The sequence below is a fragment of the Lissotriton vulgaris genome, chromosome 3_1 (assembly GCF_964263255.1).
Source record: "Lissotriton vulgaris chromosome 3_1, aLisVul1.2, whole genome shotgun sequence".
In the NCBI taxonomy this organism is placed as follows: domain Eukaryota; kingdom Metazoa; phylum Chordata; class Amphibia; order Caudata; family Salamandridae; genus Lissotriton; species Lissotriton vulgaris.
The window spans coordinates 1,542,495,441-1,542,514,995 of NC_141689.1; the positions used below are offsets into that span (position 1 = coordinate 1,542,495,441).

Below are 19,555 nucleotides of genomic sequence, written 5' to 3' on the forward strand. Positions count from 1 at the left end.
TAATAATCTAAGGTTTTGTCTTCGGGCCCTGTTTTCCAAGTCTTCCACTTTAGCTTCCAAAAGGGACACTCTAGAAGTATTTTGTTTGATAGTTGATGTGGCTTGGTTAACATCTTCCTCCACCTCCACTATTCGTGTTTTAATATCTTCTATTTCTTTAGTTAATCCTCCTAAATTTTGGCAGATATCCCTCATGGTCCCTTGTATTTTAGTATTATCCTCTCTTAATTGGAGGTATTGTTGTTGAATCTCCACCCTTTGTTCTAACAGGGTCTGCATAATTGCCTCCATTGATATAACTTTCGGTGGCGTAAGATTTGAAGTGTCAGAAGTACTTGGCGGAGAGGAATTACTAGCTTGTATTATAGACAAAACAGGTACTGTTTCTTGCAGATTTGGATTTGTATCTGCCGACACGTCAACCAAAGAATCGGGTTCCACTGCTTCTCCTGGATTATCATCAGAGTTATGATCTAGTTGATCTAATTGTGTCTGAGTTTTCCTCAAGCTGGATAATATAGTTTCATTGGCTTCGTTTGTCGCATCAATATTAAGACTTGAAAGTTCAAGATTTTGTTCCTCACTTGATTTCACAGCCTCATTTTGTATGGTATGAGACAGAAAGATATCTGAAGTACCAGTAGGAGTAGGAGAAACTCTAGGAGTCCCTGAGTGTGTCACGACATTTAAGTCACCATTCTCTTCTTCAGAGACTATGATCGTGTTACTAGATGCCTCTTGATTCAAAGGAAGTGCGTTTAAGCTAGAATCGGTTAGTGGATCCATAGGTTTGTCCAAATTTAAGCTTATATCATTACTTAAATTGTCCTCTTGAATTTTACTCAACTGCCCATTCAGCAGGTCAGGACTGGCCCCCGAAAGTCTTAAGGCCATATTCTTAACTCCGCCTTTAGCTTCTATTCACCTTCTCAAAGGGCTGTCATCTATTAATCGACTTCTTTTATTTTCTACCATTTCTTTACCTGTTGCTTTTAGTAGGAGGATTTTTTGTTTCGTCTTGACCTTTCTCTTGGCCTTCCTTGGCACCAGTTTTTTATTAGTTATTGCTTTGGGAACCTCATTGAGCCCTTCTTCTTCTGGTTCCGAAATTTCCTCATAGTCAACATTTGAGTCTTCATCTGATTTAGTCCCAGATTTCTGAACTAAATCAATCACACCCTCTTTCTCCTTCTCTTTCTCTTTCTCTTTAAGCTTGTCAGTCTTTACAAATGTCTTAGTGTTAACGTTAAGGTGCTCAGAGCCTCCCGGTTGATCTTGTACCGTATGTAGTGGTCTATTAGTTAAGTCAGTCTCTGTATTGTTTGCAGTTTCACTTATCTTGACCAGTTCCATCTCACTGGTTTCTTTAATTACTGAGCTTGTTGGCCCCTTATCCATGGGTAGTTTATCCGATCCTTTCTTGCCACCGCGTAACTCAGTAGCAAGCCCATTATCCTTAATAACTTCCTGAGTAATCTTCTCTGCCTGAGCCTCCACAGATTTGTTACATGATTCTGAGGGCCCTATGGGTACAGCAAGTTCTTTATTTCTGACATGTATCTCATCATTTTTATCCCTATTTTTATCACTTTTGCCATTCTCATTCCTCTTTTGTTTGCCGGCAGGCAGCATCTCTGTTAATCTTAAATCCGCGTTTAGCTCGCCACTGGTGTTTCCCTTTGCGGCTGTGGTAGAATCAAATAGCATCCCCGGGCACAAACTCTTACCGACATCACCATCTGCGTTATTAGCACCATGGACATTCGAAGTTTTTGAGCAGTCAGAGTTGTGCTTAAGTTTAACAGAGTTACTAGTCCCATTTGAAGATGCTTGTTGTGCCTCATTCTTATCCCCCAAAGAGCCTACCACCGTTACCCCTACAGCCACCGCAGTCATAGTACCTGTGGGTGCTTTTTTTAGTGTTAAAGCGGTCTTCCTGGATCTGGTCTGGCGTGAGGACATCGACTCGTACACCGCCGCCGTTTCTGCCGTTTCCGCCGCTTCTATCAGCCTCTGCAGCCTTTGCAGCCTTTGCCGTGTTACTGGGAAAGCCCTCAGGTGTACGCCCTGCCGAGTCAAGGCTGGGAACGCCCAGCCGGCCGAAAAGATAGAGGGCGGCGTAGCGCGAGCGAAGCTCGCTGCTCGGCTCCAGGAGCGAAGCAAGCTCCTGCCGTGCTGCAGCAATTTCCAAAGCATCGATCCCGCCAAGCTCCGGTCTCCAACCGTTCCTCTCGTTCCTCTCGATAGGTGCCAATTTGTAAAGAGTACGTTAAACTTTCTTTCTCCTTTCTCCTTTTAGAGTGACAGTATGTAGATATCAAGCATTAAGGCAGCGTAAACGCGATTGTCAGGAGCAGACCCCACATGCAGCGTCTCCACTCGGCGGCGTTCAACCCGCCATCTTGACTCCTCCCCCGACTCTCTTTGTTTTATAGAATGAATTGGTAATGTCCCTCTCCTTCAGTAGATTTTCAATCTTGTGTAAAGCTAGTTAATGCAAAGATGATTGCACCTGTAGTTCATTTAAAGTTTTACTCCCATTTTCTAAGAGGGTTCAATTTTGGTTTAACACGTTTACTGCAGAGAGGATGCCAGTTGTGAACAGTCTGTAAGGTTTTCTATCCCCTTCACCACCTCAATAATTTCTTGTGCCTGGTCTTGGTGGAGCACATGGGTAGCATTGGAGAGGAACTTCTCATGCAATGATTCTTGGCTAAGAGGCTTCCTCCAGTGTCCATAGAAGGTGTCACATCTGCCAGTCACAATCTCTCCACTCTCCAGCTGCAGCACTACTTCCCCGTACATCTTGTCAAAGTTGGCCACATTGTCTTCAGGGTGCTCCACCACCACCTTCCTCAACAGGTTGATGAGATCTGGTCTACTAAGGCTGTCCTCACTGAAGGAAGAAATGCCCACCTCGCCATCCAGAAGGGCAGTGCAGGCGTTGAACTGGAAGGAGTGTCGTGCCTCGTGCTCAGACTCTGGGAAGGGCCTGTTGATATACTTGGAAACTGGGACCCTCAGAAGAACAGCGCGGATGGAAGCAGGGTTAAAGAAGCCCGTTATATTGGTGACTCTGTTTCTGACTGAGATGGCAGCGTCTGCCACCCAGTGCATGCCCAAGTGAGCTGGAAACCTCTTGAAGGCGATGTCTTGCTTCTCCAAGAGAAAGCTGTAATCTTGATCTGGCATTGCCAGGGACGAGGGCTGGTAGTCACCATAGAAAGCACTGAACCCTGAGCAGCCTGGCACATCGTCCAAGATAAGTGGGTTGGCTTCCATCCCACGGGCGGCTAGAAGTGCTGCTTCCATCCCAAAGCGGGTCGCATTGCCAATATGGAGAGGCTTGGCAAGAGTTGCAGCATTGGCCATAGGTGCTCCCGCCAGAGAGGCAGCGATCGCCAAAGCATGGGCACATTGTTTTGCATTCAGTGAAAGGAGCTTTGCTGTAGCAGCAGCACTGCCCATGGTGCCAACAACAGAAGGAGGGTGGAACCTGAAGGAAAAACAAAGAACTGTGTCAGACATGAAATAGTGATCATGCCAAAATAGGTTTAGAAGAGGGCAATGCTATCAATAAGTGTGAATTATGGTAAAATGCTTAAAGCATGCCATACATTATCGTGCAGTACGAGGAAACGTATAAAAAAAAGGCTAGGATCTAATCAAGCATTTGACACAAACAAATAATCTAGTTACAGTGAACGGAAAAATAAATGTTACCATGTTTACATTATATTGTGTGCTATCCACATGCATGATTTTGTTTGCATTAGATTCCTCTTGCAGATATTTCTACCCTTTGCCCCCATCAGGCACACAACATAACATTCTCTCTATGTATGGATCTCACATATGACACAACGAATATTTCTATTCTCTTTAAGCATCTTAGCCATGCTCTGGAGACACTGGAGCCATTTATAGGTATTGTGTGTTGGCCATAGGATAATTCTGCCTTTTGTGGGCATCATACAAACCTTTTAGGGATATTGCTGGCTTCATTGGAGAAACACATGAGTCTTCCTTGCACCTCGATGCCAACATTAAATGCCAACAGAAAGTCTGAGCCGCTGGGTCGGAAGCCCACTGGCAACATCTGGGAGGCAGCCATTAGGGCTGGCAGCACAGCACCTGACGGGTGAGTGGCAGGGTGCCAAGTGTCATCGAAGTCCATGGAGTGACTCTGTTAAAAGAGGAGTAGAGGATTAGAAGGTACTTAAAGAAGGGTGTGTCAGGAAGTGAAGATAAGCAGAGCAATAGTGTTATCAACCTATGGACACAATTTACAGAAGTGTAGGATCCATATTCTAATATTTTGTTGAGTGACTGTGCCATTGCCCAATACAGACTCTTTACAGGAGTGGAAACAGACAAGATTTAATATTGGCGGAGACAACATTTAACTAAACTTCTCACAAACTCATCGCTCTTAGTCTGTGATTGATGGATAAAGTGATAGCTTTCAAAATCCTTACCGCTACTCCATTGACATATGCAGCTAGCGTAGGTGGGAGTCTCAAACCTTTCCTTCCATACACAGAGCTGATGGCAGACAAGGAGTACATGTCCTGTGAGAGACAGAATTAAAAGTTAGAAATGGACAGTGCACCTAGACACCTAGTGGAGGAACAACAGAGCTTGTGGGGATGTGGAACACTCAACTCTATACACAGGATGATTCAACCTATGTGGTGGTGCCTATTAGAAGAAATGCAGGAGCAGGTACGGAGTCTCAGTGAGTAGATGTAGTGTTTCTGAAGGACGGTTGTACAGTGGATTGCAATGTTTATTTAGGTACCATAGTCTATAGTTAACTGCTTAAAATCTGAAGGTAGCCTGGGGTGTGATTAGTGGATGAGTTTTTCATGGTAGATGAGTAAATCATGGTGGATTTAGTCACTTTGTCTCTCTTCTTACCTATGATTCTGGGTAGTTGGTCCTGCTGTCATTCTAGAGATGTATTTAATGGGTGAGGGGTTCATGGTGTGTTGCTTGGTGAGATCCAAGATTTGGATAATAACCTGGTAAAATCTCATGTTGATTCTGAACAACTAATGTCTCAAAGGGGGTTTGATCAAGGGATGGTTTGAATCATGAGATGTTTTAAGTCAATGTCTCCTTTTCTCTTTGAGTAGCTCAAGGTCATGCTAACTTTTTGAGTCATTGCAGGGTGTTTTAATGCTTGTGTGCTACAAGATGTTCTGTTCATTTTGCTACCACACTCATCTTAACTGGCATGACTCCTGGGTGATGGTTCACTCTGCTGATGTACAGGGTTGTAATGGACGTGTAGTCCTTGGTGTGCTTTTTTGGTAGGCCTGGGCGGTAAATTCTGTTCCGCTCACGGAATTTGGGTAATTTTGCATTCCCTGAGAATGACAAATTGCCAAAAATTCTGCGATCCACTGCTTTGTGGAATTTTTTGCTTGTTCGCACTTTCAAAATGCGTGTTCGCAAGATATTTACCCCCGAGCACGCAAACAGCGTTCACGAACAGGAAAAAAGCATTGCGAACGGGTGAAACAAGCAAATCCGCGTGTTCGCTGAATTTCAGCTTGCTCGCTGAGATTTTTAGCGTTCACAGAGCTTTGCATAGCACGACTATGAAAATTCCCCCAACCCCCACTTTTTAGCTTGGAACCTGTCTGCTTTTAACTCGTAGGGTCTCAAGGACATTATGGCCTAGTAGGTTTTTAATTGCTGGGTGGCGAATGGTGTGCTTGCTTTAGCCCATGTGTCAGGCTGGATCAAAGGGAGATGGTGGACATTGCTGGAATAGAGGCCTTTAATGGATGGATTCTACATTGGTGTTCTTTGGTGTGTTCCATGCTGTGGTGCTTGTAACTTTTTACATGGAAGGATTGCAAAAATACAGTCACACTCTGAGACTAAAAGGGGTTTTTAATTGTTGTATTTTGCATAGTGTAATGCTTAGTGTGTTCAATGTCTCCTCTCACCTGGCAGTATCCCAGGGCGATGTTGAACACATGGGTCGTGCTTCCCACCAGTCCAACGCCGATGCTGTCCAGGATCATACGCTTGCTTCGGTGCTGCACGGTTTGGGACAGGTGATCTGTCTGGACTCCATGTATGAATGAAGCAAAGCTGCTAGTGACCGCCTTCTCCAGGGGGCTCCCCTCCAACACTGAATGAAGAGAAGAGACAGGATCAGAACTACAAGCATTCTAGGCTGGCATCAGACACAAATCCAGCTGATCCGGACCAGAACCAGATGTTTTTATGGGACAATCACTACCCAGGACTCTTGGAGTTCTAGACTGATAGCAGATGCAAACCAGTAACTGGAACCATGGCATAAGGAACCCACGTCAGGGTGAGTGACACCAGAACCTGTAACTGGGCCCATGGGATACAGAGCGGACCAGGCCCATCAAGAGTGGCATCAGAACAAGTAAGTGGGCCCAGGGTATACTGAGCGGCATCAGAGGAGAGAGAGTGGCATCAGAACCAGTAACTGGGCCCATGGGATAAAGAGTGGTCCAGGCCCAACAAGAGTGGCATCAGAACAGGCAACTGGGCCCAGGGTATACTGAGAGGCATCAGAGCAGGGAGAGGGACTCCAGAACCAGCAACTGGGACCAAGATATAGCGAGCGATCTCAGACCAGGGGAGGGGACACCAGAGCCATTAACTGCGCACAAAAAATACAGCGGGACCTCAAACTAAGAGCAGTGAGCGCACACAGACACTTACCTTCCACCGCTGCTGTGTGCACCTGCCTGGACAGCCTGAGGATGGTGTGTGGTTTCTGGAAAAAGGGAGAAAGCAATATTAGTCGAATTGTTTCATTGTATAAGAACATGGCTAAAAGAGAGGAACACAAGGCAACAGAGTCGAGAAAGGGAAGAGGACAGAGAAGGGGGAATAACAGAGGAGAGATCTGAGGGTTTTCACAGCTAGCAAGTGCAATCTGCCAAACTGCAGTCCAAGACTGGCAAACGAGTGACTGCTATCTGGCACGTGAGCAGTCTCAGCCTGGCATTTAGCAATTCAAGGTTGAAACATCCGCTGTCCTAGCATGGCACGTATCCTGACGTCAAAAAATGTTTGTGGTGGTAACGCACTCTTAGATTTGTTTTTTTGTTTTGAATTTGTTATTTTGTCACAACTGTCGTTGGTGCATAGGTAGGTATCCTGCTGAGCTGTCAGGGTAAATTTATCAAATACTATGACATGTGTTTCCTGTAACACAGGGTCCACTCCTTCCTTGCACTCCTTTAATCTTTCATTCAATTATTACTCAGTGTTTTCAATGCTGTTTGCACATTTTTTTTTCATTTCCAAACATTTCATTTTAGCGAGTTTTTCATTCTTTATATTTCTTTCATCATTATTTTGTGTTTCATTTCACAAGGGACTAAATACTTTTGTGAAATGAAACACAAAATAGTATTTGACATATCCTGACATATCAGCAGGTAGAGCATGGAGTATAAACAGTCATAGACTCGCACATGAGCCGCAGGACTGGCACTACAGCCACTCCATCACAGGGGGAGCCCAACAGCAGGGCAGCACCCAGGTATGAAAGGCACCACCATAACATATGATGCCAGCACCTAGGAACACGTATGATGGTAGGACTTTGATAAATGATGCCTGCACCTGGGAACACGTATGATGGTAGGACTTTGATAAATGACGCCAGCACCTTGGCATATGAAGTCAGCGCACTGACATATGATGAAAGTACCCTGGCATTACAGGAACCATTCTGGTGTATTATGCCAGCACCTTAAATTGGCATACATTTGATCGTGATCGCAGCACCATGTCCAATGATGCTGGTCTTTTGGCCTGTGATGCCAACAGACTGTCGTATGATGCCAGCGCCTCACCACATACAACAGGGGTCTCTGTTATGGTGCAAGCATTCTGATTGGATGTTGGCAGAGAAGCAGTGTGGAGCATGATATCAGCTGGCACAGTATGAAACTTTGTTTTGCTCCTGCCGTGGATGCGAGAAAGACAAAGTCTCTTGGGCCACAGTGCACCACCGAGGCACTATGCATCAGGTGAAATATGCATGTGATCTGGGACCCCGTATCTATATGGGCACAATTTTCTGATCGGCTAAAATTAATTGTTGTTTCGAAAATTCCTCTTCAGGGATGCCTCGAAAACCTCCGGCGATTGCTTAAACTCTATTTACGTTGTGTACGTTGTGCATTATCACACCTACTTTGGGAAACAAATACTTACAATAAAGGCCCAAACTCCTTTTAGTGCAATCTGCTGCTGCTAATACTGCATTTTAATGAGCTGTGCATGCTTCCTAGGCTGTGCTTAACAGCAGCAGCGCTACAAACAACAGGACTGCAGCAAAACCCCAAGACGCTTTAAATATTACTGTCGGATTTCTGAGGATTATTCCGTATTATAACAGCCTCTATTGGTGAACATCTTATAACAGACCTTAACTACCCAGGATGCTTCTGCTATGCTCACAGTAGACAGAGACGCCCATATTATGAACATCACAGAACACATGGCAAATGGTCTCAGAACTGGCGATATTAAAACACGTGGCAAGGTAAGAATAAAAGGGGCTCTCCTATTCACAAACATATATTGAGAAACCAAACAAATACTTATTAAAAAATATGAGAATGTAAAAAATACATAAAAAGCATGAGAAAGCCAAGATGAAAAAAACGAAGAAACAAATGAAGGCAATAATATAGCCCCATACATTATCTAACAACTTAATGCACCGTCTGTTGTATTTTAAAAAATATCTCTCTGTAAAAAACAATAGATGAATAGCGAGATCGAGAGAAATGCTTTCAAACAACCCAAGTGGAGAAGGGAAATACATTATGCATCCCAAGCAGACAAAAATGTAAAAATCCAGCCATTCGAGGGGCCGAACCCTGATGCCTGTAGCGGGGCTCACCTGGAAGGCGCATTGAAGCATGCTCTGCACTGATGTCTGCCTCTGTCCTGAGAGAAGTATTCCCTGTCTCTGCGAGCAGTCTCTGTCTTTCGAGGTGGATCTCCTGTGCCCCGCAGTCTATCTCTGTCGACCTGAGAGGGGTCTCTTTTGTCTCTGTCCTGCGACAGTCCTTCGCTTTGCCTCGCTCTCTCCGGTGCTGAGGGCAGGTGAGCTTCTGGTGTTGGCTGATGTGTCTCTCTCCTGACAGAGGTTATATACCCTGAAGAGGCGCGTGAGATCGAGCCCTGCGGAGAGTGACGTCACTAAAAGGGGCGGGCGAGGTGTGACCAGCGCCAGGTGTCATCCTCTAGGAAAGGCCACAGAGAAATCTGGGAAATTCCTAAAATACCGTAGAAAAGACAAAAAAGAGAGGGGCCCGTGGGAAATCCAAGGAAGACACCCCTGGCTGATCCACGGTGTCCGTGTCGCCCCTACCTGACTTCCTAAAATGGAGGATGAATTTAGATCATACTAGTGATAGTGATATTAAGAGTGCGTGTGCGCGAGCATATCAATCAAGGGATTCATAAAGCGCGGGAACTCACCGGCGAGGGTCTCAAGGCAATCTGTATCTATCTCTGTATGCCTATACAGCTACGCATGTATGTATTTATGAAACAACCATTTGTATTCACAATACAATATTTACATTCAAACATTTAAATCCAACATAGTAAATAGTTCACGCGAATACCCGTTTAATAATTTCATTTACAATTGTCATTTCTCTACGTGTGTGCGTATGTGTTTGTACGCATTTCTTTATCTCTGTCTATATGACTCTGTGCCTACAATTTTAAGCATCTCTCTAAGAATATATCGGCGATTTTTGTTTACAAAAGAACAGTTACATTCAGGCATTCGAAACCACTTTAAATAATTCTCTCATACTTCGCTCTCATAATTTAAGGGTATCATACATCATTTTTTATAAGAAATAACTAAAAAAACGATATTTCCTCTGTACGTTCCATGGTTGGAATGTATTCTTAATAATATACTTTAAACAGTAAAATAAATAATTTATCATTTGAAACCTATGATGTCATATCTCAGAAAAGGAAGGGTAATAGACTGGGAGATGAAGATTCAACTTTAATTCCCTATAATAATCTTACAAATCTATCTGAACAGGAAGTTCCGTCACTTTTGGGGGCGCTGGAGGCTGGCGTACTCTTCAAGTAGCCCCCCCCCCCCACCTCCAGCCCTGCAGGGAGCTCCACTCCCTGCTTCTGTTTCCGAAGTTAGGAAATCCCGGAAGTTACAAACAATAAACACCTATTAGGGGTGACCTTCTCTAGGGCACGTTTCATCATACCAGCTCCTCCCTGTCTCTCCCACAGAGTTGGTTCCACAGGTCTGAGAAGGACCTGGAACTCCAAGTGACAGCACCTCAGTCTAAAAAGAGACAGTCTGGGATGTTCATTGATGGCAGAGACTTCAGAGCAGGGGCTGTTGTACCTCAACACCCCCCCCCCCCCCACTCTAACAAGGGGTGCAACTGGTCAATAGACGCATGAACACGTCACATTACTGAGCACTGACAATATAGTTATTTATGGTTTTGAGCAGCCATACATAGCCCATTAACGCTGCCTCAGGGCGCTTTGAGATAAAAGGTAAACAGAGAGATAGGAGAGATAGTTGGGGCGGGTGTCGGACAACAGTTCTAACTAGAAGTCAATGCCTTGGGTTCCTTGGGAGGCGGAGACCTTGAGAGGGTCAGGCCTGGCACGTGTCGGGATCTTCTCCAGAAAAATGGCCAACCTCAACAAAGGAAATATTTACCACCGATAGTACAGGGAGAGGAAGGGGTGATTGGACGGGTGGAACAGCTTGTAAAGTCCCTAATGTTACCTCTCATTGAGAGACTGAAAATAATTAGCACAAGTATTGGTAAACTGCAACAGGTTGCAGCCGATAACACTCAATTGCTACACTCTTTAGTAGACATCAATAAGGTGGGAGGACATGCTATACACTCAGACAAACGGCCCAATTTCAAACAAACCCCCGCACATCCCCCCACTAAATCTGCAACACCATTAGAAAAAAGAATTTCCACTAATAATGATAACAGTTCAACGGTCATAAAGGACAGATCTCAGAGCATGGAGGGAAGCCGTAGCCTTGTGAGGATTTCTCAAACACACCGGTATGAGGGCGAACAACCAGCTACAACGACCAACGGATACACACAGACCAACAAGCCAGTGCAGGGGGTGGGCAACTGCATGTTTCTAGACCTCCCTCCCCAAAGCACTCCTTTAGTGATTGTTCTGAGAAATGTTCCCCCTCTCCGTCAAGGAGAAAGAGAGGACCTCTCCCAGATTAAAAACAAGGTCACACACTGGCTCTCTCGAAATACTGCAGGAGGCAATAGGGCAGCACATAACATAATTATGGCTCGTCGAGTAGCCTGGGTGGGACACTCCAGGAAAACCAGAGAAGGAGATTGCATTGTAATAAATTTCAACAGCCCAGTACCAGTTGAGATGATACTCAGGGAGGCAGAGGACGGTCCCTTGCTGGGAGGGCAGGGAATAGAAATATTGCCCCTTGGATTCTTTTATAGATCAGGGCTGCAGGGTGCCCCCAGCCACTACATCAACAGAAATAGGATGCCTGTTAACAACCAGGTTTATGCCAGAAGGCCAGAAGGGTGGGAAACAATACCCTCGAGATTCAATGCAGCCCAGATGAGGGGTGGACCAGGTTATCTGTCGGACATAGAGGTTACAAACAGATTTAATGCCCTTTCGGGTCTTAATGATTGCGGCTGACTAGGGGGAAACCCTTCTAGTTACCCCCGTCATGATGGTACTTATACCTCCCCTGTATACTCCTCAGCACCGGTCAGCCAAGAGAGTGATTTTAATAACCTTACCTCTGCCATCCCTTCTAGTTACCCCCTCATGATACTTCTTATACCTCCCCTGTATACCCCTCAGCACTGGTTAGCCCTGAGAGCGATTTTAATAACTTTTCCTCTGGCATCCCCATTAACACTGCACCGTCAGCAGCTAAAGGACCTTGTGGGGCAACCCACCCCAGACCAACCCAACTTGATCAATCTAGACAGTATGTCAGGGTGATTGGAGAGGCCAACCAAGAATTTAACATTCTTTGCTGGAATATTGCCGGGCTTATGGGAAAGGTTCTAGACCCCTTATGGGTGCACTTTGTAAGTACATACTCCATCATTTGTCTTCAAGAGACATGGATCACCAACAGTAACCCGTCATTGGTGGGTTACAAATCATTCTCTGTTCCAGCGAAAAGTTCAAATAGTGGTCGCGCATCGGGAGGATTAGTTATCTTTACCTCCCTGGCACTAAGATGTAGTATAAGGGCTTTTTCCTCAGGCAATGGAAACATCCAGGCCATCATCTTGGGGAAAAAAGACAACAGCCTGTGCGTGATAAATTTCTATAACGCAACTAACCAGGGCAAGGGCTGTAGGATCACAGAACTGCATAACTTTATCACACAATGTCGCGGCCCAATTAGAAGGAACCTTTTATTAGCAGGTGACTTCAATGTACACCCTTGCGGCAACCCAATACTAAACACCTTAGCGACTATGGGTTGCCAGCGGATAACGTGGTTACATTTCTGTAGGAGAGTAGGGTCTGCTATCCTATGGTCACCCCAATTTTTGCTTTTTGCTTCACTGGTTTTCGACTTACTGCGGTTGTGGGCCTGCTAATCAGACCCCCAGCCTGCTGTTCTCTATCTAAATTCACATACATGTACTATAGGTACATAACCCAATTGGAAAATGGACTCCTTGTCAACCCCTGTACCATGCACTATAGGTGCTCAGGGCATAGGTGCCACCAAGGCCTACCAGGGGCTGAAGCATAGCTTTTGCCACCCCTGGCTGGTTCTTAAATTGACACAACTGGCTGATCACTCAGCTGGGGCAAGTGGGTGTAGTCACCCTTTGCTTAGATATAGTATACCTATATCTAAACCTATATCTGAACACATATAAACCTGTGAGCCACTCATATGGAAGGCCTTATCAATCCTGAAGGCAGAGTGCGTGGTTTAATGTGAGATGGAGCTCTAGCACGAGCTGAGCCTGTCTGCAGCTGTCGGGAACAACTCCCTAAGCTGTTCCGGGATAATGCGATACCATATACTATTAAGTGCATTATAATCCTCGCGGTTATATAGCAACTTTGGTTTGGCTTTATCAAAACCTGTCGTGTGAGGTGCCATACGATTTGGAATACTATCCCCTCTACAGTTCTGTCGACGGGGATAGCATTCCACCCCTCTAGAGGGAGAAGACATGTTACTTTACTGAAACGCGGTTGATTTTTAAAAGAGCCTCAGATCCACAAAATGGATGCTTCTGCCACAGACACGAGTCTGACCTCCTGCTGCTGACCGAAACTCAGCAGAGGAGGCCTGGACAAAGGCTTTCCTGTCGCAGGGCGGTGTTACACCACCCCAGACAGGAGATAGTGGATTGTAGCAGGGAGGTTTGAAAGAAACCAGACACTGCCTGGGGCGCACAAGGCTGCCCCTTGCATAATCCGGCCAAACCGGTTCTGGGGCACACCAGCCCCTGTCCCAGCGCGGCCTGGATCAAAGGAAAGGGGTGTATCCACCCCCTTCCTGGGTCCCACCCATAGGAGGGGACCTAGCAGGTAATCCAGCCCCCTAGATTGCTATAAGAATGGGAGCAGTGCCAACTCACTCAGATTATCCTGATGAAACATTTGAAACAAAACTCTGGACCCTTAGACATCCTACTCAATGTAGAAGACTGAAGAATCTCCCTTGTGGTCAAGGAGTGACCACCCTGTGCAAACAGGCACCATCCAGCACCTCGATGTCTGCTTTGTTGCAGTTCCCGCCAGAACTCGAGCAACAGAGATCAACGAGATCAAACTTGCCTGCCTTCTTACAGCCCGATCCACAGTCCCTGCTGAGCTGAGACCCGTGGAGGCGACTGGAAGCGTGGGGCACGCCATCTTGAAAAGACAACGAGACGCTGACCGTGCAGCCCACGAGTGACCCTCGAAGCAGTACACTGGGGTTTGAGAAGCCCCAACCCTGAGCCACTTTTGCACCGAAGCTCACCCCTCTACACTCGACGAGTGCTCGTGGGGCCCTTCTGCTTTCTTTGGCTCGACGCGTTGGCCCGGTCACTTGCCAGCTGGCTTGTGGCCCTTGTGCCGGCGAAAACCTAAATACGACTTGCGATTCGGGTTGCTCCAGACTTGCACCAGCTCCTCTGAAAAGGAGCACCCGCTCTGACCCTTCTGTCCGAGTGAGAAGCAATCTTCCAGTCCTGCGTGGATTGCTCTTGCCAAGTGTTGTTTGCTCCGATCTTGAAGCCGACAGCGCCGACGGTGAAAGCCTGCGTGGGACAGCTCGTGACCCGCTCCTGGACGTCGCAGATGCCCCAGAGCCCACGTGGCAGCGGAGAGAAGCTCCTCGACAACCACCTGATTGCGCCCGACATTGCCTGGTTCCGTCCTGGTTCCACCCTGGTCACTGCTGAGTGACCCAGACTCTGTCCCCTCTGCTTTCAGGTACTTTTCTACTCTGATACACCCTTGGATCACACCGGACACTTCTCCTTCACATCGCCTGCAGCATCTTCAGCTTCAAGCACCAAGAACCTGCGTGACGAAACCCGACGCCACTTCGACCTTATGCACCCGCTTCCTGTGGGTGAGGTAACATTGCAACGACGGTGTTCCCACACTGGTACACACCTCTAGGGTCTGTGTCTAAAGTTTTGTCCATCTAGGTTCAGCGGAAGTATCCTTAAACTCTATTTGTGTAACTTTTACGCACCATTGACTTTGCATTGGTGCATGCGTGCACTGTAAGCACTGCACCTGAATCCCGCGGGCTTTTCCCGACTTCAGCATTGCTTGTCCCGACTGCTCCCAACAATTCCCTAGGCCCTAGGCCTAACCACTGTTCGATTGGTATCTCTTATACCACTTTCTTAATATATGGTTTGAGTGGCCATCTGCCCTCATCCATAATTGTGCAACTTTGTATGTTATACTGTGCTTTTGATTTAACGCTTGTGCCCCTTTGCTCATAAAGAGTACTGGGGATTATTCTAGAAATAAACACATATATTTTTATAATATATACTTGTGTGGTGTCCTTTCATTTGACATTACAGGATTATGATTGGTAAAACAGCTCGCTTAACACGACCTCTTGAGTTTAGCCTTTAAGGCTGCTTACTCTATGCTACCATTAAGATAGCTTGTCTATAAGGTTGACTTACAACCAGACACCATAAGGGATTGTTTGGACTGATACAAGGTGGTTCCAGACTGGAAACATCATATATCAGGCCAACTTCTCACAATTTCGAACATACAAAACAGGGAAATGAGTTGAACCATATTTTAGACGAGCAAGATGTCCTGTTCACTATGAGCATTGCACCACCCTTATCAATACAAAAGGATCCCACGTTTAAAGGTAGAAGTGTCGGGAGTTTCATAGATTTTATCCTAGTCTCTAGAGCTATTATGAGCCTCCTCCTGGCCTTCTGTATAACATAGAGCGCACATAGTGACCATAACCCAGTTCGCGTACTACTAGGAGGAAACCTTATGAAGAAAAGGGAAAAACTTGTGGGAAGTAATATGCTGCAACCCGTAAATGGAGGGCGACGTATCAAATGGAACCAGGAGACGGAGACCTTGAGAGGGTCAGGCCTGGCACGTGTCGGGATCTTCTGCCACATGCTTGGAATGTTGAACTCTTTGACCATCCGGGCATGTGCATGTTCCTCTCTCATCCCCCTTTTTCTTTTTTTTGGATTGATCTATCTCTGTCAACACATTTTGCCTTCCTTGCAGAGTGATGAGATAGTCCTTTCCTAACATGATGGGTAATGTCCCATATATTCGTTTTCCTTCTGCAAGCCCTTTGAGTCAGCCTCGCTGACCCCATCAGGGGTGACGGTATATTATTTATGTTTTCATATAACTGTGACTGACAGGACATGTTGCGTGGCGGGGTGATCGAATATTCTGAGTCATCAGCATGAGATATGTTGCTCTGGACGGGGAGAACGTTCTCTGATTTCCTTGTGCATTCGGGTGATCAATGCCATGGGCGTTTTTGTGACCTTGATTCTGTTGACCCGAGTGATTGTACAGAGATATCTTCTGAATCGGAGGAGTCTTTTACTGGTTTCCTTTGAGAAGGTTCTTTTGGGTGTATCTTGACTGGTAAATTTCTTGAGCTGGTAGGCTGTAACAAACTGCTCTTGGAGTCGGAGCTATCTTTGGGACATTTCTTTGGGTGCATATCTCGAAGGGTCTTCTGTGTTATTGCCATGGAGAGATTGTTTGATAGCCACGCCTTTATTTCTTTTGTTTGATCCCAGGGCATTTTGTCTCTGCCTCTCTCTTATGATGTTAATTGTCTCCTCTCAATTTCCTTGTTGTCACGGGTGTCTTGAGGGTATTTGCCTACCCCTTTCCGGTGTCTGAGTTAATCACCCCGTCTTATGTGGTTTGTTTCTTCTTCTCGCTTGTTGGGTGCACTGACTTCTGTGCCATGGGTGTGATGTATCCTACTGTTTGATGCTTCTTCGGACTCGTCTACGAAATTTGATGAACAGTGAGTTGCTCGGGTGTGTTCATGTACCGGTTGCCAGGGTTGGCATGACTGGTCCAGTCTTCTGTAGTTTGTCTTTCCTTCACACTTGTTGAGCAGGCTGTCATCTGTTCCATTTGTGTGGTCTGTCCCACTTGATGCTTCTTTAGAATAGTTTGTAACGTTTGTTGAATGACTCCTTGAAGTTGAACGACTCCTTGAGGTTACATCAGTGAGGCTGTCATAATCCTGTATCATCCCGGTCTTTTGTTTGCCATACTCCACTGTCTTTTGTATGGTTGAATCAGAGTATTTCATGTCACTTTGTCTTTCCTGCTGTCTTATCTCTAATCTTCCTTTGCCCTCCCTCTGTCTGGTTTTGTTTGTTTATTGGGCTTTATTCACAGATATGAGAGATATCTCCTATCTTTTATCTTCCTTTCTTGCATTAAGGTGCAGTTCTCTTGATAATTCTCTTGCTTTGACCCGCTCTCCAGCTTCGGGCCTCCTGATGATCTCCTTTAGCGAGAACTGCCTTTGAAGGATCTTGCGCTTTGTGTCAGGTATTGAACAGCCTTCAATTACCTGGAGTCGAATTGCTTCCTCATTTGTGAATGTGTTGAAATGGCAGCATTGTACCAGACTTTGCAACCTTGTAATGAAGTTTGGGAATGATTTCCCTGGTTCCTGCCGTGCTGCGTTGAAGATGATGCGTTCATGATCCACGTCTTCCTTTGTGTTGAAATGGGCACGTAGTGTCTCCTTAAGGTTTTCATATGTCTCTGTGTCCTCTGCTGAAAATTTTCTGATTAGGCGTCGGCCTTCATGATCCACCAGCTGAAGTAGTAATAGCAGACGATTTCCATCTCTTCGCTCACCGGTTGTTGCAAGAAATTAATCCAGTGACGCCAGCCACCGGTTCCATTTAGGACCCAAACTCTGGATGCCGGTCTGTGTCACTGGGGGTGGCACTTCAATGCAGGGGTTAGATTTTTGTGTTTCTTTTCCCACCAACATGATGGAGGAAAGTTCTAGTATGATAATGTCACAGGACTGCTCACTTTGCTTTCTGTATTATTCGCTGGCCCTCTTCTGTCGAGATCTTGAGTATTGTTGTTTTCCTTTGATTTTGGGAAAACTCACTCACAGCTGACCACTTTGTTTTATCCGCCAGTTTCACCTTTCCTTATTAAGATGTTCCAGCTTTTATGTCGGTCTCAGTAGGCTTCAGTGAGTTAGGCTTGGATTGCCTGAGTTCAAAATGGTCGCCACTCAGCTGCAGGTGATTTATGCTTCCTCAGCACTGGTACTTGGCGATGTCGACATCTTGTTCTTTTTCTCAAGGCTTATGCAGGTTACTAGCCACTGTGGTTGATGAGAGAAAGCTTCCCTGACACTTGTTTACTCATTTTTTTAGATCATTTATGTTCTTTCTCCCTTTAGCTTCAGTTACTTATCTTCACTTGGTGCTTAAACTTTATTTCGGGACTTGCACTTGCTCGTGCTTGTTACACTCGGGACTTGCATTTGCTTGTCGCATTTGAGAATTGAATTTGCTTGTGCTTGTTGCATTTGAGACTTGCATTTGCTTATGCTTGTTACTTTCAGGTCTTGTCTCTACTCGTGCTTATTGCTTTCACGATTTATATTTGCTCGTGCTTGTTGCGTTCAGGATTTGCCTTTCCTAGTGCTTGTTGTATTTAAACTTTGCATTTGCCTGTGATTATTGCATTTGGAATTTGCATTTGCTTATGCTTGTTGAATGTGGCTCCCGCACTTGCTTATGCTTGTTGACTTTATCTCTTGCCTGACTTTAAAATGGCCGCCTAATGTTCCTGATAGGGGATGGAAGCAGGCGCCTGACTCCAAGATGGCTGCCAACCTCAAAATCTCGTTTTACTCGAGATTTGGTCTTTGGTCTTCCTCTCCCGGCCTCCCCGACAGCAGACAAGCACTCACCGGCTTTGAGGATCAACGCGCTGGCTCCCGGATCCACGCTGCACTAGGAACCGGTGTGGCCTCCCGTTTTCACCACAATTCTCCCTCAGCAGCACCACAGGCATCCGGTGAGGCTCAGGGCACACGCGACGTTGGCGCCTTCATGCTTGCACAGCTGGGGTGGGCACCCAGACTTTAGCGCCCAACCACGCTGCCAGGGCACACTTCGCCCAACCTCCAGGTCACAGGGCTTCGTTTTGGGGACACTGCACTGCCGGCGCCGATTCTTCTCCAGCACACGCGCAGGGTGGTCCACGCTCGTTGGGTCTGCAACTTTAAGCGCGCACCACCTCAGGAACCAAGTCACCGCTTTCGGGGATTAGCGCACTTGCCTAGCGCAATCTCCCATCCCACTCTCGTCGCCAGTTGTCGTGTCCTTCACGGCAATGAGGACACCGGCCTCGGTGGTGTCAGCAGCAATACTTTATTTGTGACCATTCCTTTCCCCGGCCCTACTCTAACTGCCCCTCTATCTCGTCCCTGGCTCCTCCCCTTCCTGTTCCTCCCCCATCTCCTCCCACCAACCACTAGAGTGTTAAGTCACATTCGTACAGTGTTGTGCTTTGATGATCTTGTTGTGCTGGTGTGCTTAATATGTTTTGTTTTGAGGAGTAGTGAAAAGGGTGCTGGTGTATTTGTTGCAATAGATTTGGTTGTATAGTATTGTTTGTGAGAGGAGGCTGTAAGGTAGAGGGGGTGGTATGTGTTTATGAGTAGAGTGTATATTGTGTGTAGGAGGGAAGGAAGTAGAGGTAAGAGTGTTTGTCTTAGACTGGTTTGTTGCAAGAGTTGAAAAGTGGGGTGGTGTGCATTGTATGTGTTGTGCGTTAGTGTTATTATGGTAGAGGGAAGAGGAGGGTATTAGTTGGACAAATGATGGGAGGCTGGTGTGTATGTGTGGTAGTTATCATAGAAGGGTGTATAGATGTCGTTTGGTTGATTTGTAGTGTTTGCTGGTACATTGATTTGTGCATAGGGTTGTGTGTGGTGTACATTTGG

General features: G+C 46.0%; 1 protein-coding gene across 1 annotated transcript; it reads right to left on the minus strand.

Moving 5' to 3' along the window:
* Window positions 1-2,574: 2,574 nt before the first annotated feature.
* On the minus strand, window positions 2,575-16,351 carry LOC147728164 (cis-aconitate decarboxylase-like). The gene is made up of 6 exons (XM_086963743.1): window positions 16,115-16,351; window positions 6,718-6,772; window positions 5,961-6,148; window positions 4,479-4,571; window positions 3,981-4,186; window positions 2,575-3,496 (listed from the first exon to the last, which is right to left on the minus strand). The coding sequence occupies exons 1-6, from the start codon at window positions 16,349-16,351 to the stop codon at window positions 2,575-2,577; spliced, it is 1,701 nt and encodes a 566-aa protein (XP_086819869.1).
* Between the last annotated feature and the right edge of the window lie 3,204 nt (window positions 16,352-19,555).

Excerpts from the sequence above, each read along its gene's own strand:
- LOC147728164 (XM_086963743.1), bottom strand. The coding sequence starts at position 16,351 with ATGCCCTGGGATCAAACAAAAGAAATAAAGGCGTGGCTATCAAACAAT. Across the intron at positions 6,149-6,717 it reads GCACACAGCAGCGGTGGAAG|TGTTGGAGGGGAGCCCCCTG; the intron begins GTAAGTGTCTGT and ends CTCTTCATTCAG. Across the intron at positions 4,572-5,960 it reads TCGCCCTGGGATACTGCCAG|GACATGTACTCCTTGTCTGC; the intron begins GTGAGAGGAGAC and ends TGTCTCTCACAG.